Source organism: Maniola hyperantus, chromosome 20 (assembly GCF_902806685.2).
Source record: "Maniola hyperantus chromosome 20, iAphHyp1.2, whole genome shotgun sequence".
Classification (NCBI taxonomy): domain Eukaryota; kingdom Metazoa; phylum Arthropoda; class Insecta; order Lepidoptera; family Nymphalidae; genus Maniola; species Maniola hyperantus.
In genome coordinates, this window is record NC_048555.1 from 3,302,678 (window position 1) to 3,330,670 (window position 27,993).

Sequence of the window (27,993 nt, forward strand, 5' to 3'; positions counted from 1 at the left end):
AATTTGTCTCGTTTTAACTTTATCTTAAGTCTGAGCAAAATCAAAGTGCGCTCTATATGTAGATCTCAGCCTCAGTGTCCGCGACATGGCACCTGTGGCGACCACTCGCAGTGGCCACAAGGAGGGTGTTACAAATTGTAGCGGCCACCAAACACTAGTAGCGGCCACTGACCACTAGTGTCGGCCACCGACCACCTTCGTTTGCGCGGTACCAAAGTAGGTATGTGGCGCGCGACAGTCATCGTTGGCTGTGGTCGGTGGGCCGTTTGCGCGGAGCCTAATCAACTGCTATTCTTTTTAAACTCTAACCAAAAATGTTTTATAACCCCTATTGTTTTCACTTTTAAGTCTCTATTCATTTGCATCGATCGTTTTCGACGCTGATTGATCTAAATTAATTAATGAGATGAATGTCCTTATTTATGTGGCATTGTGTTTAAAAACAATTAGACGACAATTGCCATTTTCAAGATTGTTGTTCTTTGTTGACAAATAAGGAACAACTACCAATAACAACTATAGAAAAATTGTGCATACTTAATGTGATTGAAAATATTAAAAAAAAAACCAACTATAACAGAAAGTTAAGGAAACTAATCATACAAGAAGTGTGACATTCGACATTTACGTTGAACATAATGTAAAAAAATCTTAAATCAAAAAAGAAAATTAAGAAAACTAAACATACAAACAGTGTTAGGTAAATAATTAAATAGTAGATGTAAGTTTTCTGCTGCATTATGTTACTTTCGAAATATATTTGTAAATGAATCTCTTTGTAATACACATTTTAAATATTTCTTAACCAGAAACAAAAATCAAACACAAGATTGTGTAACAACTAAATATAATTATCTACTGATAACACAATCAAACACAAATTAAATTACATGTTTATAAAGTTCATTATTATTACATTAAACTGTTTTATAGAGAGAGAGCCAGCGCTTGCCAGACCTTCGTTATTTTATAAAAGCTGAAAGTTCCTCTGCGTATTGTCCTTAACACTGACAGGAACGTTTGTTTGGATATTTGTTTGAAAATCTTACGTCAAACTATAAAGACTAATTTTTTTTCATATTTAATACTTTCTTATTAAGTAGTATTAGAAATCACGTTATGCATTGCCAGACACTTAGTATCACCTATATTACATGTTATCTCCCAAAGCCACACACAAACATCCAAACAAAGGTTCTGGGAGCAGTATTGGGGACAATACGCAAAGAAACTTTCAGCTTTTATAAAATAAGGAAGTACTGGCACGCACAGGCTCTTAGTCCATTATCGTTGTACTACGTTATATCACAAACTCACTTAATTATAATCCACGTAATAGCTCACATTCTGAACACACCGAATTTACTGTCTCTGAATGGGGCATTCAAAGCAGTCGATAAACTAAGTCCTATTACTTTTCTTGTGTCTCTTGGAGCCACTATGCCATCGTCCCATAATCGAGCAGTACTAAAATATGGCCGACCTTCTTTTTCAAATGTAGCTTCCAATGGTGCTCTTACTTTCTTCTCATCTTCGTCAGTCCAAGTCTTCTTATCCCTTAAAGCCTTCTCTTTTGCAACTAATGATAGAACAGTAGCAGCTTGAGGCCCACCCATCACAGAGATCCTAGCATTAGGCCACATATAAAGAAAACTTGGTGAGTACGCCCTTCCGCACATTCCATAGTTACCAGCTCCGAAGCTGCCACCTATTAAAATAGTTATTTTAGGTCCTTTAAAACAGCTCACAGCTGTTACCATTTTTGCACCGTTCTTAGCAATTCCACCAGCCTCGGCTTCTCTGCCAACCATAAAACCAGTAATATTTTGAAGAAACAGAAGCGGTATTTTACGAGCAGCACAGAGTTGTATGAAGTGTGAACCTTTTAAAGCGGCTTCTGATTGCAAAACACCATTATTGCCTATAACGCCTACGGGTTGACCATATATCGATGCAAATCCACACACTAATGTGTCTCCGTAAAGCTGTTTGAATTCGTGAAACCTACTCCCATCTACTATTCTGGCAACTACTTCTCGGATATCGAAAGGTCTTTGAATGTTTGCACCGACAATTCCATGCAACTCTTCGATATCATGTAAGGGCTCGTCAACTTTTGGAGGGAAGTTTCTTGCGCTTTTATCATTGTTCCAGTTTAGGTTAGCGACTACATTTCTAGCTAAATGTAAGGCATGTTCGTCGTCTTGAGCATAGTGATCCGTTACTCCAGATTGTCGGCAATGTAAATCAGCACCACCTAAGTCCTCAGCCGACACGGACTCTCCTGTGGCGGCTTTCACTAGTGGCGGGCCAGCTAGAAAAATTGTACCCTGGTTCTTAATAATAATACTTTCATCCGACATACTGGGAATATAAGCACCTCCGGCTGTACACGAGCCCATTACTACAGATATTTGCGGGATGCCTTCTGCGGACATGTTTGCTTGGTTATAAAAAATTCGTCCAAAATGTTCCTTGTCGGGAAAAACCTCCGCTTGATCTGGTAAATGAGCACCTCCGGAGTCGACGAGATAAATGCACGGAAGTCGACATTCCTGTGCAATTGCCTGTGCTCGCAAATGCTTCTTCACCGTTATAGGAAAATAGGTCCCTCCTTTAACGGTAGCGTCGTTCGCAACGATCATGCAGTCCCGACCTTGAACTTTGCCGATAGCTGTAACTATGCCGGCGCACGGAACCTGACCTTTGTACATGTCGGTGGCGGCCAACGTGCTCAATTCTAAAACGTCGCTTCCTTCGTCCACTAACCGGTTAATCCTGTCTCTCACGAGCAATTTTCCTCTCGCCGTGTGCCTCTTTACCGCCTCTTCGGGTCCGCCTTTGATAGCGTCATTTGTTTTCTGTCGAAGCTCTTCTACAAGTTCATCCATTTTAGTCTTATTTTCTTGGTAGTATGGGTCATTTTTGTTCGGCTCGCTTCCGATCACTGTTGCATAGCTGTACCGCCGGCATTGGCCATTCAATCGCCGTATTCCTCTTACTAGATTTAACATTTTCACTTTATAAATTACACATTTATACACGACCGACCGACGAGTTTGCTGTGGACTACTGACGATAATATATACCGTTATCAAAGCGATTAAATACGAAAACAAATTTCGTCGTATGGTTTGACCCGAGTTGATAAAAACTTGAATAATGGAACGATAATGTGAATTGTAAGTGACTTGATGTAATATTTACATACTTATTACACACTTATCGTACATCGGCGTTAATCGTCATTCAAGTCGCGTTGCGCGAATATTACTATGCACTGAAGTAAATGGCAATGGCACGCTTTTCGGTTTTATAGTCCGAAAACGCATACATATATAATCACGCGGCCTACTTTGTCTGCGAAGTATCACGTCATTTTGTGCTGAATGAAGAAAACCATCAAAAAGCTTTAAAAATTACATGCACACCTATTCTGTATGTAACCAAAACTAGCATTAGGGTAAGCAATAGGTATAATGGAGTCGCTGGATGAGTTACTTATATCATTTGTGAATTTTGCTTACCTACTTTGTATAATGACTACATGTGACAAGTAGATAGTAAACAGCAAATATTAGATAAGTAATGAATGCATAGAAAGTGCAAAAATAAAGAGTATGTGAGTTGTTTAAACGCAATTACGGAATCAATCTTACGTACTATTCATTTATCATTGATGTTCAGAGAACTAACATCGTTATTTTATTATAATAGGCTCCTTATAATGTACATATAAATACCTCTTCATCATCATCCTCATCAATATCAACCGATAGACGTCAACAGCTGGACATAGGTCCCTTGTAGGGACTTCCACACGCCATGGTCTTACGCTGCCTGAATCCAGCGGCTCCCTGCGACTCATTTGATGTTGTCTAACCATCTAGTCTTCCAGCAGCGCTCTCCGATGCGAGGTCGCTATTCTAGCACCCTAGGACCCCAAACGTCTACCGGGTTTAAGATATCTAAATATACTTTTGGAATAAAATTTATTGTCATAAAATATCAGTGGGAGGTTCTTTATAAATAAGACTGAAAGAAAAATGATAGAAAATTAAATATTTTTCATGTTTGTTTCAGGATCGAGATGAACAGACTAACCTAGAAATGAAACACCGCCAAGAAGAAGATGATTTGTACAGAAAATTCTCCAAACATCGAGAAGAAGAAAACCGAAGAATACGAGAAGAAATACAGGTATCTATATAACATTAGAATATTTATGTCTCAAAAGAGACCTAAAGGCGTGACCTAGACATAGAGACCTGGGCGCGCTCTTGCACTGCCTGAATCCATAGTTAATTTGATGTCATCTGTCAACCTATAGTATGCGACAGGTTGAGATGCCAATCGGGGTATCGAGGTATGAGGCGGGGGGACGCCCCGCACACCCGTACTCGCTCGCACCGGATTAGCGCGGGGACTATGCGGGTGTACGGGGCGTTCCCTCCCCAATTGTCATCTCGACCCGTAGCGTACTATAGTTGTACGTACTACGTATATGTATAGTAGTATTACCTAAATATTCTGTGAAGTAGAGTGTCTGCCAATTTGAGTCTGTAGATTCAGGATCCTTTCCAGCATTCCTGGAATCTCCTGCTTTTTTATCGCCTGCTTACTAACTTGGAAGTTGGAGTTTGAGAACTCTCAGTTCTTTTTACTTGATGCCAATTATTTATTGTACATCGATAGTTAAGCTTAAAATTCTGCTCAAAAGTTAACATACCTTGTCAAACAACAACCCATTAATAATACGATTATATCTTCCAGGATGAATGGGAAAGAGAGCTAGAAAGGCTGACAAACAGATTTCAACAAGAGATGCAAGTGAAGAAACGGAGGCCCGAGTCAGAGCTCGGAGCACTAACCCTCCGGCACCAGCAGGAGAGAGCAGACCTCGAGAAGAATATGACTCTACGGAGAGATAAGAAGAAAGAGAGTTTGACGAGGAAAATGCTGGAACATGAAAGGTACTTACGCTTTAATTTGTTATTGAGAAACTCACTGGCGCAGTGATGAGTGCTGTGGCCTTATAACTGGGAGGGCCCAGGTTCGGTTCCCTACAGGGACAAGTTTGCACTTCTATACAAGGAAAATGTGACTGACTGATCTATCAATGAACAGCTCAAACTACTGGACGAACCGGCATGAAATTTGACATGCAGATAGCAATTATGACGCAGACATCCGCTAAGAAAGGTTTTTGAAAATTCAATCCCTAAATGTATAAAACATGGGTTTGAAAGTGTGGTACACGCGGACGAAGTCGCGGGAATAAGCTAGTAATTCATGATTTCTAAATTCTCTCTGAAGTTTCTAAAGGCTCTGGCCGTCTGGCAACTTGAGTGGTAGCTAGTTACCTACCACCCTATAACTGCGATTGAACGTTACGGTAGGATGCCGCGTAGTATAACAGATCAGGTTTAGGGGTTTGATGAACCTGCTATACCCCTCCCAAGTTTAGTCCGCTTCCATCTTGACTGCATCATCTTTAACCACCAGATGAGATTCTAGTCAAGGGCTAACTTGTATAAAAAAGTACCGTTGCATTTTATGGTCTACCAATTGGGATTGTGATACCAGATAGGTACGTCATTCGAGTCACTTAGGCCCTAAAATATTATCGTTTGTTGTAACTAATTAGATAAACTAACTTATATCACTATTAAATATTGTATTAAGAGAAACACTCTTTAACTACCATCCATATATTAGCATCCAAATAAACTCAGTCACTGACCGTAAAAAGTAAAAAATTGCATTCATCATCAGCGGTTGGGTTCAAAGCACAACAGTAGTGAGAAGTTACTTTCATTTGCGCCGCTTGTAAAACCGGATGTTGGATAAAGGTTTGGAAAGACATATCGCGCGGCGGCAGCGTTAAGCGACGGCAACGTGTCCAACGCTGTTCCTAGAAGCTGATCACTACCTATATTATTAACTAGCTGATGACAACAAACCATCACCTCTACGACAGGCATGACCTGCCTTCTTTTCTCCCGGAAAATAAAAGAGTTCCCACGGGCTTTTGAAAACCTACATCCACGCGGACGAAGTCGCGGGCATCAGCTAGTTTATAATATAGATAGTGATGCCAAAGTGTGTCTATGTGTTGGTTTGTCCTTCAATCAGGCCGCAACAAAACAACGGATTGGCGTTATTTTTTGCAAATGTAAACGACCAGTGACATAGGCTACTTTTTATTTCGGAAAATCAAAAAGTTCCCACGAGATTTTAAAAAGTCCACGCGGATGAATGGGCTGTCATCGTCATCGTTTCAGCCTATGATTATCCAGGTAGACATAGGCCTTTCGCAATTAACGACAACTTACCCGGCCCTCGGCATTCCACATCTAGACACTTCCCGCCAGTCTCTTTATATCGTCAGTCTACCTTGCTGAGGGCACCTCACACTATATGCTACTCGTATGCAGTTTCCACTCTATAGGACTTACAAGTTCTAAGCGTTATCACTCCTACTACAAATCAATGTACCTACTAATGGTTTGGGAAATGTCAGTGACCTTTGTTCTCCTTCTGACCTCTTCATTTCGAATCTTATTCTAACGTTCTAACATTCACTAGACCATTGCTGCCAAATGGACAAATGTCCATAGCTCGCTGAACGCGTTGTGTCTGCCCAAGTCTTTACGCATGAGAATATTGTTTGAATGACTTATCAGATGAAATATGTTAACAAGAGACAGCTAAAATGATGAGAATCTTAATTACCATTCACCTTAATTCTTAACAATCTCTAGTCGTAACACAGATAGATAGATAAATAAATTATTTATTGCCATACAAAACATTAGATTAATTTAGAACTTTAGATTAGAACTTTAATTCTAAAATTCCCGGGCTACCCAGTTCCCAATAGACTTTTAGTTTGAGAACTTAATCAAATCAGTAATTAGCTAGTTATGGTATCCAGGGGGAAATAAGCATTTTAACTGGAACTGTACAAATGGAACAAAGAACTATACTTACTGTTGAAACTTGGTAGGTAAGTAGATGTATTCTGTGAACCGCATTAAAATTTTCACACAAAAATAGAAAAAAAACAATAAATTTTGGGGGTGCCCCATACTTAGAACTGAAACTCAAAAAATTTTTTTTCATCAATAGGTCTTCAGAAATTATATTGAGGTTTCTAATATCATTTTTTCTAAACTGAATAGTTTACGCGAGAGACACTTCCAAAGTGGTAAAATGTGTCCCAAACTGTAACTTCTAAAATAAGAAAATGATAAAACTAAAAAAAAAATGATGTACATTACCATGCAAACTTCCACCGAAAATTGGTTTGAACGAGATCTAGTAGGTAAGTAGTTTTTGATTTATCGTGCAAAATGTCGATAAAATACGATTGTAGTACGGAACCCTCAGTGCGCGAGTCTGATTCGCACTTGGCCGGTTTTTCTTAGTTAGTAAACTAGTCTATAGCAATATACTTATTAACAAACATTTCTTATCTATTTGTTTCCAGGGCAGCCACAGCAGCCCTAGTAGAGAAGCAAAGCCACGAAATGATGGAGCTAATAACGGAAAGAAGATCGGAGTACATGGCAGCGTCATCGTTATATCTGGACGGGGAGGAGGCCCCGCCGTACCCAGCTAGGGCGCCGCCCCCGCAGCCTCCACTCGTCTCGAAGTTCCACATTTATACAGACCCGATGGAGTTTGCGGATGTCGACAAAATTGCCATCTCGGTAAGTTTCAGAAAACTAAGTAACTAGTCCAGTTAACGAATGCTTAAAAACCCCTTTTTAAGCTTTGAGGTTTTAAGCATTCGTCGAATATTGTATATTATAGGTGAAAAACGAAAAAAAGTCAAAATTTAAGGTCTTCTGGGATCCCCTGAAAACTCTTACAATCGACGACAATGTCCTAAGCATATTATTATATCTGCGAAATGCTGATTTATATTTTCATGCAGCTTAATCTCATTAAAAAAATATTGTTAATCTACAGGTGGCGCAAGAAGACCAAAAGACCTTCACAGACCTGGTCCGGCAGTTAGTGGGACGATGTGCGAGCGACGTCGAGAAGGCGCGCACGATATTCCGCTGGATCACCGTGAAGAACCTCAACAACATACACTTTGACGATAACCTCAAAGGGGACTCTCCATTAGGGTTACTCAGAGGAATCAAACACGGCACTGAAAGTTACCATGTTCTTTTTAAAAGATTATGCAGGTAATCTTTATTAATCCTACCGACTGCGCAAGTTTTAGTCTGCCTCCAACTACTTAAGGCAATTGCTACAATTGCCTTAAGTAGTTGGAGCAATGGTTTTTTTGCTATTTGCATCTGTGCTGTATTCCTTCATGGTAATCATACTCAACTCAACAATACAGATTGAAATTTTAAATCTCGAAGGTTCAAACCTCACCCTTTAGGTACAGTCGAAATGAATAAATAATTAATGTATCTGTAATCTATCGATAGATTACTAGAGTAACGACGTTGTTATTTTTGTATTACTCTACGATTTACCTTGACTAACTCAGAGTACTTATTTTGTTTTCCAGCTACGCAGGTCTCCACTGCGTGGTAATAAAGGGCTACAGCAAATCCGCGGGCTACCAACCAGGTGTCCGCTTCGAAGACAACCGCTTCAGAAACTCCTGGAACGCGGTGTACGTCGCCGGCGCGTGGAGATTCGTGCAGTGCAACTGGGGAGCTCGACACTTGGTGAACGCGAAAGATGCTCCCAAGCCGGGGAACAGAGGGAAGAGTGATAGTTTAAGGTTGGTAAAAGCTTCTGGAAAGCTGTTTAGTTGGTCTTAAATAGGTATAAAAAATTTTGAAATGCCATCAGATTAATAACATCGGTCACAGAAAAGTGATGAAATAATATACTTATTGCATTTAAATTCTTATATTCACACCTGGCGATAGTTACCCATAGGTACTCGACTAAAACGACGTTATACGTACGAAAATGAGGAGAAGTGCCTTGTTGGTTGAGACATAGCGTAGGTATTGTAAATTGATAACCGGAGAAAGCTAAACGATCCTGTACCTACCAAAACATGGGTATAGTACGCGGTAGAAAATAATGTACACCAACCTTTAGAAGGACATGATGACATGACAGGATTTGTAGAGCATTGTCTCTGTCGTTGAAACAAAGACGAAATGTCATTCTAAAGGCCAAACATTATTTTCTGCCGCGTATTGCACCCACTGGATACACTTCCCTTTCTTAGGTACCTACCTATTTAGAAGAAGCCCCACGTTGGGCTTCAATTTGTTGGCGCCCAACGTGGAGCCAATTTAACCTACTATCCAAAATCATATCAGAGCAGATATTGGACAAGCTTTCAGGGTTTTTCTGACTCCACAGATACGAGTATGACGACCACTACTTCCTGACGGACCCGCGGGAGTTCATCTACGAGTTCTACCCGCTGCAGCCGGACTGGCAGCTTCTCAAGACGCCCATCACTCTGCACGACTTTGAAGAGCTACCGTTCGTGCGTTCGCTGTTCTTCCGCTATGGACTCTACTTCAGCGATCCTAACACTAAGGCTGTTATGTTCACTGACTCCACGGGTGAGGAAAATATAATTATTAAACTGTTTTTGATACCATTTCGGACGATACTTACCTAAGTGATGATGCCGTCTAAATAATATACTTTTATTGATTTTGGTATGTAGTATAAGACTGAAACGCGCCAAAAGGAAAGCTCCTATCTCTTTACCAACTCTCAATTTTTTAGAGGATCTCACTACTAGTTCAGAAAGTATCACGGACCACCGGGAGTATTACCCCCTGAAATCAAACAGGCTTAACGCCAGTTTTGCGCGGCTAAATGGGGATTAATCCCCATTTATCCGCGCAGCAAGATTTATGCTTGACTAACTACTTTGATTAATTTGTCATGTAAAATTTAAATAACCGAGATGAAAATGTTCTCCTGAATCTCTTTTGGTGACGAAACCGGTATGGTTTTTCTGGTAATTTGTCCGGTGAAAGGCTTAATTAAAGCCTACAAATTATACACATATATCTGGACATCAAGACAATGTGAGTTAGTGACCTAAGAGACCAATTATTTTGCGGATTTTATTTAGTTTTCTATAGGTTAGTGTATGTATTGCGCAGGTGCGGCGACTATGCGCATAGCCATGCCGGCACACATGCAGAGCTCGCTCATCTTCCACTACAACCTCAAGTTCTACGACACTGAGGGCGACGGCTTCGACGGCGTCAGTCTCAAGCGGTTTGTTATGCAGGTACTTTCATTTATCACATAATTCCTTCAATTTTGACTTCGTTCACTGCCTCGGTGATCAAGTGGCTAACTTCGGGCCATGAGGTCACGGATTTCAGTCCTAGTTCGGCAGTTGGAAAGTTGATGGCATTTACATGCTTCAGAGAGCAAGTATTCTTTAAATCTCTTTATTCTTTAATCTTTATTTGCATTCATGTCTTACGTCTTAAAATATAATATTATCATATTATTACAACATGGGCATTGCAAAATATAACATTTTACATTTGTACATCTAAATATATAAAAGGAAAAGGTGACTGACTGACTGACTGATCTATCAACGCACAGCTCAAACTACTGGACGGATCGGGCTGAAATTTGGCATGCAGATAGCTATTATGACGTAGGCATCCGCTAAGAAAGTATTTTTGAAAATTCAACTTCAAGGGGGTGAGATAGGGGTTTGAAATTTGTGTAGTCCACGCGGACGAAGTCGCGAGCATAAGCTAGTTACATATAAATCACAATTACAATAAATCACAAAGTACGATGTTAGTTCTGCGGCTGATCTCTCCGGTTTAGGCTTTCCCTTGGAAAAATCTCCCTATAGCTATACTCCTGTAGAAATATTCACGATGTTCAATTAGCTCAACATATTCGGACGTGTAAGCAAATGTCATAGCATCGATGCAACACTGCTGATCAATTGCGGAAAAACTGTATCAATTTATCATTACAATTTTCAATTGTTGTGAATTGTGATTGGCTGAATTCATGGTGTCCTTGTTGCAAACAATGTATTGCAGCCAATAGTGAGCGAGCGTCAACCAACCAGAGGTGATTGCAATCGTGACATCAGTACCTACCCATATTATAAATGCGAAAGTGTGTTTGTTTGTTTGTTGGTTTATTGGTTTGTCCTTGAATCACGTCGCAACGGTGCAACAGATTGACGTGATTTTTTGCATGGTTATAGATAAAGACCTGGAGAGTGACATAGGCTACTTTTTATCCCGGAAAATCAAAGAGTTTCCACGGGATTTTTAAAAACCTAATTCCACGCGGACGAAGTCGCGGGCATCAGCTAGTTGTAGCTATAATTTGACCGTAATCGAGCCGCTGATGATAACTTATTTGCAGTCAGTGGTAGGCAACGTGGTCTCGTTCCGTGTACACGCGCCCTGCAGCGGCGCCTTCTTGCTGGACATCTTCGCGAATGCGGTAACGCCCCGGGAGTACCTCACCGGAGAACCCATGAAGTTCAAGAGCGTTTGCAAATTTAAGGTAACCACTAAAGTAAAAATCGAGCTAAATAAATCCTTTTGTTGTTGCATCCATCACCAAGCAAACACGGCCCTAAGACCCGTTTCGACCATAAGGCAGATAGGCGGAGATGTGTTTAATATACCAATAAGATATAATATAATTGATAGATGACTTTTTCACATCATCGTCTATACTTAATATGATTGGTCTTGACGGATACCGGGCTTAAAACTTGAAGATGACTTCAGACATCAGTTTGTCTAGTGCGTTAACTATTTGAATACAGACTTTAAAATTGGTTTTGAAGTCCTCTCTGGCGTAGAAGTGCGACTGAAAAGATCCAGAATTCGATTTCAGTAGGCTAAAAGAGTAGAGTTCGCATAAATTTGAACATTTAAGTAAGGAAGGACCATCAGGTCCTTCCTCACTTAAATGTTCAAATTTACTCTAAAAGTGAATTCAATTCTCAAGAAATTATCCTTAATAGGAAAGACTAGCGCACATAGTTGCCCAGGTTCTGTTCGACCCGTTGTACCATCGCAGTTTCTTTGGTGACAGATTTGCTGCGCAGAACTACAAACGGTCATGGTACCTTTACCCGACTGTGCAAGCGGCGAGTGGGGTCCCACGAAGGCTACAAGACTTTTTGGACTAGTTCCCATTACTCATCAGGTACGTAAAAGATATTGTTCAAGATCGTAAAGACATGAATTATCTTCATCCCAGAAAAATCTGATTGCAAAACTATTCATTAGATTTAGATAAATAAAGTAGATATAGGCTTTGTCTTTGCACAGAATGCTTACTCCGTTTGAGTAAATAGCAATTATTGTTACGGCGCAATAAAGTCCAATTCAGTTTGCACAGCGCCGCGGCCTGAAATTTAGAAAACGCCTCTTTTTCTAAGCGTAAACTTTTATCTCTTATCTATCTCATAAGAGTGAGTGAGAGCCATGGAAGGGCCGTGCAACTAGGCATGTTTCACGCATCACGTGACCAAGTAGGTAAGTCCAAACTGGTCTTAGCCGTGTCACAGGACTCACAGGACTCAAGGCTATAGGACATCACAACAAATCCAATATGGCGCAGTAAAAATAAGTAAGATAAGCTGATACGATCTACCCTCATTTTTTATATTTCAGGAGGCGCTAGTTTTCGCGGGTCGTGAACTAGAGATCCAGTTCCGCATGTCGCGGCCGCTAGCGGACTTCATGGCCACGCTTCACAAGAACGGCGTGGACGAGAAGCGGCTCTCCAAATACGTGCAGCAGAATGTGGTCGACGACATTGTCAACTTTTACATCACTTTCCCTGAAGAGGGTAGGTGCAGTTTTGTTAATTGTTCTTTTGTTGGTTCTACAAAAATACTTAGCTATTAGGTAAAGCCCGGATGGTATTTTAACCGTGGAGTTCTTTAGCACTCTATGGCCGAGAGCACTTTGGAATGGATGCGTTTTTGTATGAATTGAGTATTGACTCATGCGAACACGCACAAAAAATTCCGATCTTCCATGTACCTATTATGGGATGGGTAGACTAAATCTAAAAGCGACTAAATCGCACCCAGTCTTCGCGCTTCTATCGGCTCGGAAGGGCAGGATTATTATAAGACTGTCCAAACGTTACTTTACGATGAAGCTGCCGCATATCGATTCCTATCGATATATACTCGTACTATGGTAAGAGTGTCCACACCGCGCGATTTTTCATGCAAAACTCTGACAGAATATGCAGCCTTTCGCGCGCTTCATACAAATTCTACGTCACAGGATTTTGCATACCTAAAATTTTGCAATACGCTGCTTATCACTTTTTACAATGTATAAATAATTGATGCACTTTACTTTTATGAGTACCTACCAATTTTGGTGTAGGTATTATTTTAACTGCATATACCTACATAAAACCTTAATTCCACACATATTTGGTCTATTCCAGGTCAATACGGACTGGACATATACACTCGGGAACGTGGAGGCCCCACTGCTATACATCAAAACGGATCTACGGAGAAAGAGAAGCACCTCTTGACGCATTGCTGCAAGTATCTCATCAATAGCAGCAAGAGAAACTGACATGCCTCATTGAAAAACAGCCAATAGGCTTTGTTTCAAGTCTTGTAGATCACGAACACTGCAGTTTATAAGCCTGCGCAGTAGTGATTTTAATGTATCATCCATATGATTACAGTGCGACAAGGCAATCTGGGTGCGTGGCGAAAATCGTAACTAACGTTGCTGTCAAGTGTCCCCTTTGTAGTTGTTTGAATATTCTAAGCCTTTGTTCTCCGACAGCGCCCCCCTGTCAATGTCACTCAAGTGCCATGAGAGCCTTGTCGCACTGTAGTGTGAGCTTTTAAATCTCATCTAATGTTGATAGAATTCGATCGTCCAAACACTTTAGCGTAAAGTAAAATGGGCCTTAACAGCCTTATTTTAAAGTTGAAGTTCGTTCATAGATCTACAGTCAGCGTTCCAAGCGGAAACTTGCGAAATTAAAATCGGTGGTACTGAATTTTTTACGTTAAACTAAGACCTTGTAGGTCCATTTTACTACTCTCTATGATTCGACTTTCAAACCTCGAATTGCGATGGTGAGCTGTAAAATCTTATACTAAGCACACTGAAAGGCGATGATGGGGAGGAAGTAGCCGCATTTCCTCTATTTTAACTCAACTTATTGGATTTTGGACAACGCATTGGCGTTACTAGGATCTTTATCTTAATAGAGTTTTCTCAAGTTTTAGAGTAGTGCCTGGCAAACATGTTGAGAAAATGCACAATATCGATTTTTAGGTCTGCGCGGACTGCGTGGAAGCACGCAGTTTGTTTCTATCAGCCCTGGTTCAACTTTCCCCCACTACACCGCGCCGCTTTTACTCAAACTGTTTGCCAAGCAATGTGGCTAATTCTGCTTTAACAATCAAATCAAACAATCTCGGAACTAAACTAAATGATAGTCTAAATGCTAATCGCTATCCCTTTCAAAATACTCCGTGTGGAAAAGGATAGCACTAGATTTAAACCTCTTAATTTAGTTTTGTTTCGCATTGTATCTGCATCTGTACTCGGTGGTGTAAAATTGAAAATAGATAATTGTCAGAAAGTTATATGGTATGATAGAAGTTTATTATTTTAGTTAATTAATAATAAGAAATATATCCAAATGTAGATATTAATAGGAAATAAAAGCCGTCCATTAACATAAATTGTTTATTGAGTAGTTAATACATTATATTATAATTTTATACATATTTTTTTGTAAATGTTTTATTTTTAATCGATAATTTTATTTTTTAAGTACTCTCTAGGTTGTGCTAGTGCAATCTAATTGCATTTTGTGTAATTTATGACAAAAACATCAATTCACTGGTATTTTTAACAATGTGAGCTCATAATATTTCAGTACTTATAGACTAATTTATTCATTTTTGCAAGTATGACAATAATCTATACTTTTGATTTAATATAATCAAGTTTCCAAAATATTTGAAAACAAAAAAAAATTCAGAGAATAGGAAAAAATAATTTATTTTTCTTGAAGAATTGTTTAGTAAAAAAAAATTCAAATTAATTCATTAGTAAAAAAGAAATTGTTTAGAAAAATATAAAGTCTTAAGAAAAACACTTTTAGATGTACAGTTTCACATTTAACACAAAAAGATATTTGGAAAACAGTAAAATATATATCAGATTACTTCACTTACGCTTAACCCATAAGATTAGTTAGGTTAAGAATTTATATCGAAATAATAATTTTAACATTGCATTAATAAATACGTAATTTATACTATACTTATTATTTTATTATATACGAACAATATATTGTAAATTTTTATAAAATATATGGCATGTTATTTTTCTAATATTTTCGTTTAATTTAGTATCTAATCAGATCCTTATAAATAGTCTTATGTTATTTGAGCACCGATTTAAGTGGGACGGAAAATGTGGCGAATTTTTTGTGTGCAAAACAGCACACAGGCAGATTCTAATGTTTTTCTCTAAATTTAGAGTATTTGCATCTTTTTTTTTAGAGCTACAAAAATTTTCCAAGAGAGAGTCAGACTTGTACACGAAGGGTTCCGTACCCTTGTACAAGATACTAGCGACCCGTCCCGGCTTCGCACGGGTAGCTTATTACAATTTTTGTAGGGATCTCCAATAAAAAAAAATATAGCGTGTCACTCAGGAATAATGTAGCTTTTTACTGGTGAAAGAATTTTCTAAATCAGTTCAGTAGTTCCAGTGATTACGCTCTAAAAACAAACAAACTTTACCTGTTTATAATATTTCAAGCATTTATGCGTATAAAATGACTTCTCACGCGCCATTTTAACTTTATGTGTCAAATTTCTTATCAAAAGTACGATTTAGTCCTTATTTTAAAGGTGAACCGTACTTTCGACATGACAGTTAACCCATAGAGTTAAAATGGCGCGTAAAAGTCATTTTGTACGGACTATATACAAGTAACTAAATATACTAAACGAGTCCATTGTTAGCGTTGAGCGTGGCGCGTTGCTCCACGCCTCGTATGAGGGTCCCCAACAGACCCTCCATCTCGTTCGCCGTCTCCCGCAGTTGAGTGTTGTCGAAACACGAGTCTGAAGCCACCATTACATTTAAGTTGTATATTCATTCTTTTTCTGCATTTTATTTCTTCCGGTGGGTCTACGCTAGACGAACCGAGCACGAGCGAAGCACAAGCGGAGCCGTTCTCGGCTTCGTCGTTCGCGGCGTCAAGTGTGGACGTACAACGATCACTGTCCTCGATCACTGCGAGCGCAAAGCAAATCCCCTTATGTTCGTCAAAAAACCGACAACAGGCGGAACGCAGTCGAGCACGAACAAAATGCTCGCAGCGCGCTCGTTCGAGGCTTGTAAGTCGGCCCACACTAGACGAATTGTGTTCGGCTTGCGCTCGGTTCGCCAGGCGTAGACCCACCTTTACGATCCGTCTTCGAGGCTTCACACGGGTAATTAATAAGTTATTACAATTTTCGTAGGAACCTCAAATTTTTTTGAAAATAATATTAGCCTACTAGATCACGCCCGCGACTCCGTCCGCGTGGATTTAGGTTTTTTAAAATCCCATGGGAACTCTTTAATTTTCCGGGGTAAAAATTAGCCTATTACCTTCCCGGGGATATAAGCTAACTCTGTACCAAATTTCACCGAAATCGGTTTAACGGATGGGCCGTGAAAGCTAGCAGACAGACAGACACACTTTCGCATTTATAATATTAAGTATGGAGGGTTACAATTTTCGAAATCCGTACTCCGTATCAGTGGAAACTGTGTAAGTGGAGCGGAGCGGAGCTGAACGGACTTTCTAATAAAATACTTAAATGAACACGCGGCCCCGAGCCGGACAGAACGTAGTCGAGCGAGCTGTGGGCACAAACCGGAGGGGGACGGTGCAGCGCATCGGGTAGGGTAGACCAATCTGACTGATCGGAACACGGCTCGATGCAGCTCAAGTCTGCTCGGCTCAGCTCCACTCCACCCCGCTCCGCTTCAATGGAAACACTTGCCACTTTTCTCTGCTCCTCTGCGCTCCACTCTGTCCAAATACGCCCTTAAGCTACGACTGATACGCCACTTACCATCCATAGCGAAGTTGTTAGTGAGTATCTGTTGCAGTCTATCCAACACCGTGTCCAGGTCCGCGTTGAGTTCCCTCATCTTGTCGTTACTGTTCTCCACAGAGCGAATGTCTGCAGCAAAGCGCTTCTCTGTGGCCGATATACTGTGGTTGCTTTCCAGTTTTGTTTTAGTTGTATTTCGTTTATTAGAAGATTCCGTTTCTGAAACAGTTTTTTTTAAATCAATACTTATAATAAAACTGTAATACTTTATATATTTATTTGCATTTTAAGCAATTAAATATCACTTGCTTTAGCGGAGGAAAACATCGTGAGGGAACCGGCATACCTGAGAGTTCCCCATAATGTTCTCAAATGTTAAGTTAGCAGTGAAGGAAAACATCGTGAGGAAACCGGCATACCTGAGATTTCCTCATAATGTTCTCAAATGTTAAGTTAGCGGTGAAGGAAAACATCGTGAGGAAACCGGCATACCTGAGAGTTTCCCATAATGTTCACAAATGTTAAGTTAGCAGTGAAGGAAAACATCGTGAGGAAACCGGCATACCTGAGATTTCCTCATAATGTTCTCAAATGTTAAGTTAGCGGTGAAGGAAAACATCTTGAGGAAACCGGCATACCTGAGAGTTCCCCATAATGTTCTCAAATGTTAAGTTAGCGGTGAAGGAAAACATCGTGAGGAAACCGGCATACCTGAGAGTTTCCCATAATGTTCACAAATGTTAAATTAGCGGTGAAGGAAAACATCGTGAGGAATCCGGCCTACCTGAGAGTTTCCCATAATGTTCACAAATGTTAAATTAGCGGTGAAGGAAAACATCGTGAGGAAACCGGCATACCTGAGAGTTTCCCATAATGTTCACAAATGTTAAATTAGCGGTGAAGGAAAACATCGTGAGGAATCCGGCCTACCTGAGAGTTTCCCATAATGTTCACAAATGTTAAATTAGCGGTGAAGGAAAACATCGTGAGGAAACCGGCATACCTGAGAGTTTCCCATAATGTTCTCAAATGTTAAATTAGCGGTGAAGGAAAACATGGTGAGGAAACCGGCATACCTGAGAGTTTCCCATAATGTTCACAAATGTTAAATTAGCGGTGAAGGAAAACATCGTGAGGAATCCGGCCTACCTGAGAGTTCCCCATAATGTTCTCAAATGTTAAGTTTGCCGACTATGGTCTAAACCGTTCTCATTCAATCCGCCACTAAGAAGTTTCGATAATCTAAGCTAAGCAACACTTACCATTGTACCAATTGCTCATATCATTCATAGACACAGTAGAAATGCTATCCGATGTGGCATGAACCACCACAGGTTTCAAGGCATCTCCCGACATAGTCAACAAATGCTGACTATCAGGTTTGTCCGCCACTGAGAAGTTTCCAGAATCCAAGCTGAGCACCCTCGGCTGGTTTTTGGCATTTTCGGTGACTTTTGATTGTTTCTCGTCTACTATTGGTATGGGACTGAAGAGGTCGAATGCTTGAGGTCGTTCCAATTTTTCAGATTTGGTTTCAGGTGGAAAGTTGTCCGGGTTGAGGAAATTATCCTGAAATGAAGATTGAGCTAAGTACAACTCGTCGGAAATAAGGTTCGTCCGCTGTAAGGTCCGTCACGCGTCGGTCTGTCTGTCTGTCAACGGGCTGTATCTCGTGAACTGTAATAGGTAGAGATAGAGAGAAGACTTTGCAATATTTTTTTGTTTTTTTTTTAAGTAGATATAGCGAGCAAACGAGCAGGCACATCACCTGATGTTAAGTGATTACCCCCGCCCATGAACATTTGCAGCACCAGAGGAGCCGCCGATGCGTTGCCGGCCTTTTAGGAATTTGTTGGTCCGCCCCTTGAATAACCCCATGTTATAATCTAGTGGGAACACCGCCGATGGGAGTTGGTTCCACAGTTTGCACGTGCGTGGAAAGAAGGATTTGGCACAGCGGACGGTCGAAGTGCACCAGACACCCAGATGGTGAGGGTGAAATTCCTAACGGTGGCGCGCTATTTGTTACAATGTCTACATTTTATAAAAGTAAAACTTACCTTCAATGTCTTGAGCCTGGCGATTTGTGCGGATATCTGATTGTAGTACACCTCTGCCTTGCCTTTTAACTGCTCGTCACTGTCTTTGTCGCCGGCTTTGGCCACTGTGTCCAGCTGATCCATCAGATCTTTGAGAGCTCTAAAATTATTTGAGGTAATAATACGGTATTTAACACCAAGCGAGAAATAATTTAACAATGTATAAACAAGATACTATCAGCAATAAGCAATCGAAAAATGTTACTTTCAGCTTATCCATACTAATATTATAAATGCGAAAGTGTGTCTGTTTGTCTGTCCGTCTGTCTGTCTGTCTGTTAGCCTTTTACAGCCCATCCGTTCCACCGATTTTCATGAAATTTGGTACAGAGATAGCTTGCATCCTGGGGAAGGACATAGACTTTTTATCCCGGAAAATCAAAGATTCTCATGGGATTTTTAAAAAACGAAATCCAATCCAGAAAGTCGCGGGAATCATCTAGTAAAATATAAAGATTCATTTTTTTTATCTGTACCTACTAAAAATATTTTAAACGCACGAAGCTAGTTCCAAACTAATTCAAAGAATTAAGTGGAGATTAAACTAATTTAATCACAAAAAATCCAAACTAAATCTTCAATATTACAATACGCGGAAGAAAATATTGTACTTCGACCTTTAGAAAGAGATAGCGGTTTCGTAGAGCGTTGTCTCTGTCGTTGAGACCGACAAAACGTCACATAGGTATGAGTGACAGAGACAAAGCTCTACAAAGCTAAAATATCATTTTAAAGGTAAATGTATAGTACGCGGCCGAAAGTAATGTACATCAGCCTTTAGAATTATATTTTGGCTTTGTAGAGCGTTGTCTCTGTCACTCATATCTGACATTTTGTCGTTCTCAACTACAGAGACAACGCTCTACAAATCTGCTATCTCCTTCTGAAGTTCGATGTACATTACTTTCTGCAGCGTACTGTACAATATTTTTTCCCGGCTACTGTAACTCCATAATTTTTTGAATTTCTTTTAACAACTCAACAGTAGTGTCATATTTTACTTACTTAGTGTCATTTTCCATGTTAGTAATAATATCCTGCAGCGTCATGGCTGGATTGTTAGTTTTATTTCCCGAAGCCTTGCCCACCGTCGACGTAAATATCGCCGGCTTTTCTTTGCTTTTGAGCGAACCTTGTCTTGTATGTTTGTTCTTTTTATCCTTTTTACTCGTCTTTTTCTTTCTTGTCTTCGTGCAGAAGAAAAATCTTTTCATGCCTTTTATGAAGCTGAGGCATTCAGGAGCTTTGATCTAAAACATAATTAAAAACTACATTATAGAAACTATTCTTTTTACCATAACTAAAACTGTTATTTTTTCTGTATCTTCTTTTTAGTCGTATTCCTCATTGCTGAGGGTTGTGACCCCTTTTCCTTAATTCTATAATGGTTATAATGGTTTGGTTGTGTTCTTTTGAGATAAATCCTTCCGCATACAACTCTACTAAGAGAACGAGATTTCTACTCTAAGTTAATTATTTACAGTTATGATCAGATGTTAGTGATAATAACTGGGTTCGACAGCATAATCGAGGCGTGTTTCGCTTCCTTCGTGGAAACGAGAAGGCCAAATTCGGACCTCCAAAGTTGGTCACCCATCCAGTTACCGACTTGGGCCAACGTTGCTTAACAATCGCAATCGATTGGTATGTGTTGTCACAACTCAATTTTGATTATTACTTAGAAAAAGATATTTGTATACTGTACCTCTCCATCGATTAGCTCTTGCACTAAATGGGTCTTCTTATGACTGGGAACACCTGACAAGTCCTTGCCATATAAATAACACTTTTCACAAAAGTTAACATCGTTACACTTTGCACATCTGAATTTCAGCACCTGAAAATTAAAAAAAAAATATTTTAACTCCAACAAAGAGGCAAAAAAGAAAAATATACGAGTTCAGCAAATTCTAGCTTTAAAATTTTGCAATGTAATATTACTTTATACGAAAGGACATCCAACAAGAAAGGATTTTTGAGAATTCAACCCCTAAGGGGGTAAAATAGGGGTTTGAAAGTGTAGTCAACGCGGACGAAGTCGCGAGCATAAGTTTGTTTTTTTTATATTTTCTTTGGAATAGTATGAGAAATCACGTCATTAATTGTCTATTATCGTGGCAACTGCCTGCAAGACACCTTTGAACTTTAATAAATTAAAATAATGAAGGTCTGGTCCTCACAGGCTCTTTAATTAAAACTACTTCTAACTATTCTTTACACTGCACTGAGCCATCAAACACTGGTATAACAAAGCGCGTCCCATACTGTTAGTAGAGTATGTATGTGAGACTCAAGGGCGGATCCAGCTTTGGTGCCAGGGGGGGGTCACGTAGTCGTGGTCAAGTCACAACATCTCGACCTCTTGCGACAGGTCGAGTTGGTTGGTTGGTAATCGGGCTATGACGAGCGGGGGTTGGGGGGGACGCCCCGCACACCCGCACGCAGGGCCGTCTTTAACCTATTGGACGCCCTGGGCACATTAGAATAACGGGGCCCCTATGATCTTGACAGAGTAGGTACTATTTTCTTGGAATAGGCAAAGAAAGCAGACAAGTCACGTTCTAGACGTATTATAAATGCGAATGTTTCTATCTATCTGTTATCTTTTCAAAGTCCATATTCTAAATCAGAATTTGGTACTATTCAGAGATAGTTTACACTCGGAAACGGCTTTTTATCCCGGAAAATTAAAGGGTTGTCACGGAAATTTTAAAAACTAAATCTATGTGGACGAAGTTGCGGGCATCAACCAATATAAAGTAAAAGCTCGAGCGAAGCGAGCGCGAAATTTTCAAATATTTACGAAAAAATCATAAGGTAGCTACTAATATTATAAATGCGACAGCGTGTCTATCTACTTATCTGTTACCATTTGACGGTCTATCTTTTTGACCAGGTACTACACAGAGAGTTTGCAGAGAATGCGTTTGATCTTGGCAGTATGGTGGAAGAATTGGCACAGGAGAGCAAAAAAGCTGGATTATCTTTGAACACCTCAAAAACGAAAATCCTTACCAACGCCGAAAAGAAGGATATTAAAATTGGTTGTGAAAATATAGAGCACGTGAAAGATTACGTGTACCTTGGCCAATCAATCTCTTTCGAAAACAGTACTGGAAAGGAAATAAATAGGAGAATTGCCATGGCATGGAGTAAATATTGGAGCTTTAAGGAAGTTATGAAGAACAAGGAGATGGATGTGAAAATAAAAAAGAAATTATACGAAGTCACAATAATGCCATGTCTGACATATGGATGTCAGACATGGTCATTACGAAAAGAAGAAGAGGAGAAACTAGCTATCTGCCAAAGAAAGATTGTAACGTGTACCTAGACGGTCTCGTTACATCCTTTATTATAATTGTTTTCCTTTTTTTTTAATAGAATTTTGACACTGACAGGCATTTGTTTACATCGGTAACATAACCTCTACCCATTATTATCTTCAAGGAGACCATAGATCAGTGTTTTGACAGTTGTTTTTTTTTTAAACGAAATTTATAGTAATTGATGGAAGACATTTGACATGACTAATGACTTGTCACTTTTCTTCCAAAATTCGTACGTGATATTCGGCTCTCTCCGGATTTTTATGAAATATGAGACGTTTTGTGGCGAAATGCCTAGAAAGCAGTAATTTCGGCCTTGAAGGCTTCACCTTAATATGGATATTATGAAATAACAGCGCTAATGCGGTAAGTATCCAAATTGTATAACCTCATTGCGCCATACAATTTTCAACAAGAAAATTATATACTAACTAGAATTTTCTTGTTGCAGCTGTTCCCCTGTGTTCCCCATGTGTTCCCCTTGTGTTTCCCTATTTATCGCACTATGAGGTGATTTGCTTCAAAAATATGTGTTTGTGGAACCTGATTAGAACATGGTGTTGAAATGTCCTTTCACACAAATCGGCCTGCATCCGAAGATCTAGTGCGTCGGTTTATAAATCTTAATCAGGGAACTCTTTAAAATATCCTCCGGTGCGTGGCGAACGATATATTTTATTAATTTTAGTACAAATTTTTCATAACCCTAGGTCTAATATTTAATAATGTAAAGGGTACCTATATTTTGTAGAATTAAGATAAGGCAAGGAACGTAGGGACGCTATTAATAGTAATTTATTTTAAATATAAAATAAATAGAAAATAATTCAAATCCTTTTTTTTGATTTGATCCACTAAAATATTTTTATATGACATTTGTCGCCCTGGAACAGAGACCTGATTCTTTTTTGGGATCCTAGTCGTGTTGATTCTCATGGTTTGGTGGATCAATATTTTAATTGCCGTCGTTCTTGTCTTACTTAGTGTTTTGTAATATTTTAAGGTGTATTGTAACCGTGTAACCTATTTATTGTATGCCTAGTTACTAAGATGTTTGTCCTAGCATAGCTAATTTAAGTGTTCTTTCATGTTAATCAAGCGTAGCTTATTTTGAGGTATATTGTGTATTACTTATTATCTATTGCGAGTGAAATTTAATGATAAAGCTTTGTATATCTATAGATTTTGTAAACATTACCATGTTCGGTCAAGATTCTATTAGTATGTCTGGAACGGAGTATAGTTCATCACAAATTGTAAGTAATTATTATGTAAACAAGCATTTCAATCTTCAAAATTTAACTTAACATATTTTCTTGGTAAGTCTTTGTCTTTTAGAGTTCTTAATCGTATTGCCCTTAATGCCAACTACCTAAATAGGTATATTTCCTCTTAGGAAATTTAACCTTAATACTATATAGGAGTCGTCGTGGCCAATTTTCTTGGAAAATGTAAGGTGCACAGCGACAAATAACAACTTTAATATTTTATTGACATCATCCTTGGTTTTGACTTTTATATTATTTTGACATTTTATCCAAATTTAAAAACGGAGAATTTCATTGTTCATTTACAAGAAAATGATTTCTTCCTTTCTAAATTTTATACTTACCTACTTATTTTACTTTTTTTTTTTGAATTTCATTGACTAGACCATGTTTGCAGTCCTAGGTCGTGGTTGTTTGGATTCGTTAGGATGTCATTTGATGTGATAAATGCACCGTCGAATTACAAGACTTTCTGATCGGTTATTTGGACAGATTTTGATAACAAACTGTTTTGTCACATAGATTTTATTATTACAGATGATTTATTTCGAACTTTTTACCCTTAACTAAATTAATTAACGTTCTGATGCAAGATGATGACTCATGTCAATAACATCCTATTGCCTACTTTTCTAAATTATTATCTAAAGCCATACCTTGTATAAATATGTCAAGCCTAAATCTATTTTAAATCAAAATTTAGCTTGGAAAATAGTAATACCTAGAGAAAATATTTTAGAAACTATTAGAAATAATCATGATGATTTAAATTCGGTTCATTTTGGTATTCACTTTGGTATCTTTTAAACACTTTGCTAAAGAATATAACATTCCAAAATTATTTTATAACACTTTGTATACCCCTCAGAATAACCCAGTTGAACGCTTTAATAAGACTATTGAAACTTGTATAGCATGCTATGTTGAGAACGATCATAGAACCTGGTCTAAATATTTGCCCCATATACAGGCAGCTATTAATGGCACTATTAATCTAGTTACCGGATACACACCTAATTTTCTTATGTTTGGTAGGGAAGTTTTCCTCGATGGGTCCCTACATAAATTTAATTCTATCTCTGATCCTTCAGAGTTAGTTATTGGTAGTCGTTCTGATTATTCGGACGCACTTCTTACTTTGAGTAATATTTTTGATAAAACTGTTAGTAATTTGGCTAAATCATATAGACGTAATGCCAAATACTACAATGTGGGAAGAAAAGTCATTTCTTATTGTGTTGGAGACATAGTTTGGAGGCGCAACTTTGTGCAATCCAATGCTGCTTCGTTCTTTTCAGCTAAATTAGCTCCTAGATTTGTTAAATGTAAAATAATAAAGAAAATTTCAGATACTGTTTATATATTGAAAGATTTGGCAAAGAATAGTACAGGTAGATACCATATAAAAGATATTCTTAAAATTTGACAAAATTAAAACTTAAAATTAATTTTATTTTGAAAAGGACTAAACAGAAGCTAACACAATAAGGACTAATCATTTTGAGTAGGATTCTTTGACACTCTTTGTCAGTCCTACTGATTTTATAGGATTTTTGGCTATTTTGTCAATCCTATCCTTTTGTAGCTTGCGGCTATGCAGTTGCCCCGCACTACCTTATGTGTATATATTGTACATTTTTATCTTTGTAGTTCTTTTATAAGGGCTCATTTTGTATAGGATTTTTGGCTCCTTTGTCAATCCTATACTTATTTTTGGTTGCGGTTGTCTTTGTTTGCACCGTATTACCTTATTTTGTTGTAAATATGTACAGTTGTTTTTATGTGGGATTACGGTTTAGCACATGCCCCGTATTATCCTCCTGCTTGTTTCTGTTTTAATCAGTCAAGTAGTTTTGTACATATGTACAGATCTTTTGTGGGATCATGGTTGGCACATGCTCCATGCTATCCTCCTGCTTGTGTCTGTTTAACGGGCAAGTGGATGTAAATATTTTCTTTTGGATGGGTCTTTGGTACTCATATTCAGCCTTGTCTCACACATGTGGACATGTATGCTATGTCCTTGCTTAGGCAGGACGGTGTTTTGGATGTCGCTCTTTTGTAGTGCATCATTTTGGGTGGTTCGACACTGCGCGGCGAGGGTGCCCAGTGCTTTGTCCAGTTGCAGACCATTCCGAAAACCCTTTAGCTAGGTTAGTTCGTCAATGCGCGGCGAGGGTGCCTCAGCGGGTTGAACGGGTGCAGACTAACTCTAGACTCTTTTTGTTTAGGCTAAGTGTTGTGTTAGATTGGTTTATCATTTCACGGCGTTAGTGCTTAGTGATCTGGTCAGTAGAATGCCAATTCTAATCACACACTCTTTAGAAAGTTTTCTTCTCTTCTTCGCTAGTTTGGCTTACCATTTCACAGCGTTGGTGCTACGTGTCTGGTCAGTTGAATGCCAATACTATGCAATTTTAGTTTAAGATAATTTTTTTTGCTTTGAAGGATTGCTTCTCAATCCGTATTTATTAAAGATTATTTGGTCGTTTTGGCTTGAATGAATTTAGATATTTAATTCTTCTTTTGTTTGGTAGTTCCCTTCGTTTTTGCCTTACAGGATTGTTAAGGGTAAAGAAAAAAAAAATTTTTTTTTTCTTTTTCTCTAGAAAGGGGAAATTGTAACGTGTACCTAGACGGTCTCGTTACATCCTTTATTATAATTGTTTTCCTTTTTTTTTAATAGAATTTTGACACTGACAGGCATTTGTTTACATCGGTAACATAACCTCTACCCATTATTATCTTCAAGGAGACCATAGATCAGTGTTTTGACAGTTGTTTTTTTTTTAAACGAAATTTATAGTAATTGATGGAAGACATTTGACATGACTAATGACTTGTCACTTTTCTTCCAAAATTCGTACGTGATATTCGGCTCTCTCCGGATTTTTATGAAATATGAGACGTTTTGTGGCGAAATGCCTAGAAAGCAGTAATTTCGGCCTTGAAGGCTTCACCTTAATATGGATATTATGAAATAACAGCGCTAATGCGGTAAGTATCCAAATTGTATAACCTCATTGCGCCATACAATTTTCAACAAGAAAATTATATACTAACTAGAATTTTCTTGTTGCAGCTGTTCCCCTGTGTTCCCCATGTGTTCCCCTTGTGTTTCCCTATTTATCGCACTATGAGGTGATTTGCTTCAAAAATATGTGTTTGTGGAACCTGATTAGAACATGGTGTTGAAATGTCCTTTCACACAAATCGGCCTGCATCCGAAGATCTAGTGCGTCGGTTTATAAATCTTAATCAGGGAACTCTTTAAAATATCCTCCGGTGCGTGGCGAACGATATATTTTATTAATTTTAGTACAAATTTTTCATAACCCTAGGTCTAATATTTAATAATGTAAAGGGTACCTATATTTTGTAGAATTAAGATAAGGCAAGGAACGTAGGGACGCTATTAATAGTAATTTATTTTAAATAGAAAATTATATTATAATTCAAAAATTTTTACAATTTTTCGTTGTTTTGATCCTCCAACATATTTATCTGACATTTGTCGTCTCGTGAGAGAGTCCACGACGGAGTAGGCCCGAAATCCCTGCCTTGAGATTAAAGGTTCAGGCCTCTGCTCGGCTATCCGTGCGTCGTTCCTCCGGCTGGCTGGCGCCCGAATCTTATCTTATACTGTAGGGGAGGGCCATCCTTCTCCTACCCCTTATTTGCCCGCTGGAAGGAAAAAGGTAAGTATTCTCCACCTTACCTCACCATAAAAATAAATTTCTTTATTTTTGTAATTTTTTTTAATTTTTCACCTGCGCATTGGGGGTGAAAAATATTTTTATATGACAAGATGGAAAGAAGCATGTTGGGTTTGAGATTAAAAGACAGAATAAGCAACAAAAAAATTCGAAAGAAAACTAAACTAGTAGATATAATTAAAAGAATTCGGACACTAAAATGGCAGTGGGCAGGACATCTTTGCAGACTAGATAACACTAGATGGACCAAAACAGTTACCGAATGGATCCCAAGAGATAGAAAGAGAAAAAGAGGCCGCCAAAAAAAGAGATGGCGAGACATTTTCTCAGAGGTATGTGGACCTGACTGGATGCGGCAAGCTAGGGACAGAAAGCGCTGGAAAGATTTGGGGGAGGCCTACGCCGTAGCGGCGACTAATACGTAAATTGAAAATTATCCGAGGTTAAATTTTATAATTTTATTTTATTTTATTTATCGTTGACTGACATAAA

The 27,993-nt window shown here is 38.8% G+C and overlaps 4 protein-coding genes across 7 annotated transcripts in view; 1 reads left to right on the forward strand and 3 right to left on the reverse strand.

Moving 5' to 3' along the window:
• Hil (peptidase hillarin) overlaps positions 1-13,716 on the forward strand; it is a 58,592-nt gene extending 44,876 nt beyond the window's left edge. For all 3 annotated transcript variants that reach the window (XM_034979699.2, XM_034979703.2, XM_034979700.2), the window contains exons 5-15: positions 4,084-4,200; positions 4,774-4,973; positions 7,493-7,715; positions 7,978-8,204; positions 8,540-8,758; positions 9,358-9,566; positions 10,122-10,252; positions 11,374-11,517; positions 12,058-12,171; positions 12,642-12,819; positions 13,438-13,716. In XM_034979699.2, coding sequence (XP_034835590.1) covers positions 4,084-4,200; positions 4,774-4,973; positions 7,493-7,715; positions 7,978-8,204; positions 8,540-8,758; positions 9,358-9,566; positions 10,122-10,252; positions 11,374-11,517; positions 12,058-12,171; positions 12,642-12,819; positions 13,438-13,574 — 1,899 coding nt within the window. In that variant the 3' untranslated portion in view covers positions 13,575-13,716. The remainder of the gene's footprint in view (positions 1-4,083; positions 4,201-4,773; positions 4,974-7,492; positions 7,716-7,977; positions 8,205-8,539; positions 8,759-9,357; positions 9,567-10,121; positions 10,253-11,373; positions 11,518-12,057; positions 12,172-12,641; positions 12,820-13,437) is intronic.
• Positions 1-27,993, reverse strand: part of LOC117991780 (mitochondrial potassium channel ATP-binding subunit) — a 325,288-nt gene that overhangs the window by 289,089 nt on the left and 8,206 nt on the right. The window lies entirely within an intron of this gene.
• Positions 1-27,993, reverse strand: part of LOC117992053 (dystrophin-like) — a 248,937-nt gene that overhangs the window by 216,626 nt on the left and 4,318 nt on the right. The window contains exons 6-11 of one of the 2 annotated variants that reach the window (XM_069505508.1): positions 20,894-21,025; positions 20,194-20,438; positions 19,150-19,288; positions 18,352-18,658; positions 17,108-17,308; positions 15,969-16,105 (exon numbers count right to left, since the gene is read on the reverse strand). In XM_069505508.1, coding sequence (XP_069361609.1) covers positions 15,984-16,105; positions 17,108-17,308; positions 18,352-18,658; positions 19,150-19,288; positions 20,194-20,438; positions 20,894-21,025 — 1,146 coding nt within the window. In that variant the 3' untranslated portion in view covers positions 15,969-15,983. Of the gene's footprint in view, positions 1-14,974; positions 16,106-17,107; positions 17,309-18,351; positions 18,659-19,149; positions 19,289-20,193; positions 20,439-20,893; positions 21,026-27,993 lie in introns of those variants that run through there. The other variant, XM_034979706.2, reaches the window with a different exon arrangement.
• Positions 831-3,221, reverse strand: Mccc2 (methylcrotonyl-CoA carboxylase subunit 2). The gene has a single exon (XM_034979707.2). The coding sequence runs from the start codon at positions 3,012-3,014 to the stop codon at positions 1,341-1,343; it is 1,674 nt and encodes a 557-aa protein (XP_034835598.1). The 5' UTR covers positions 3,015-3,221; the 3' UTR covers positions 831-1,340.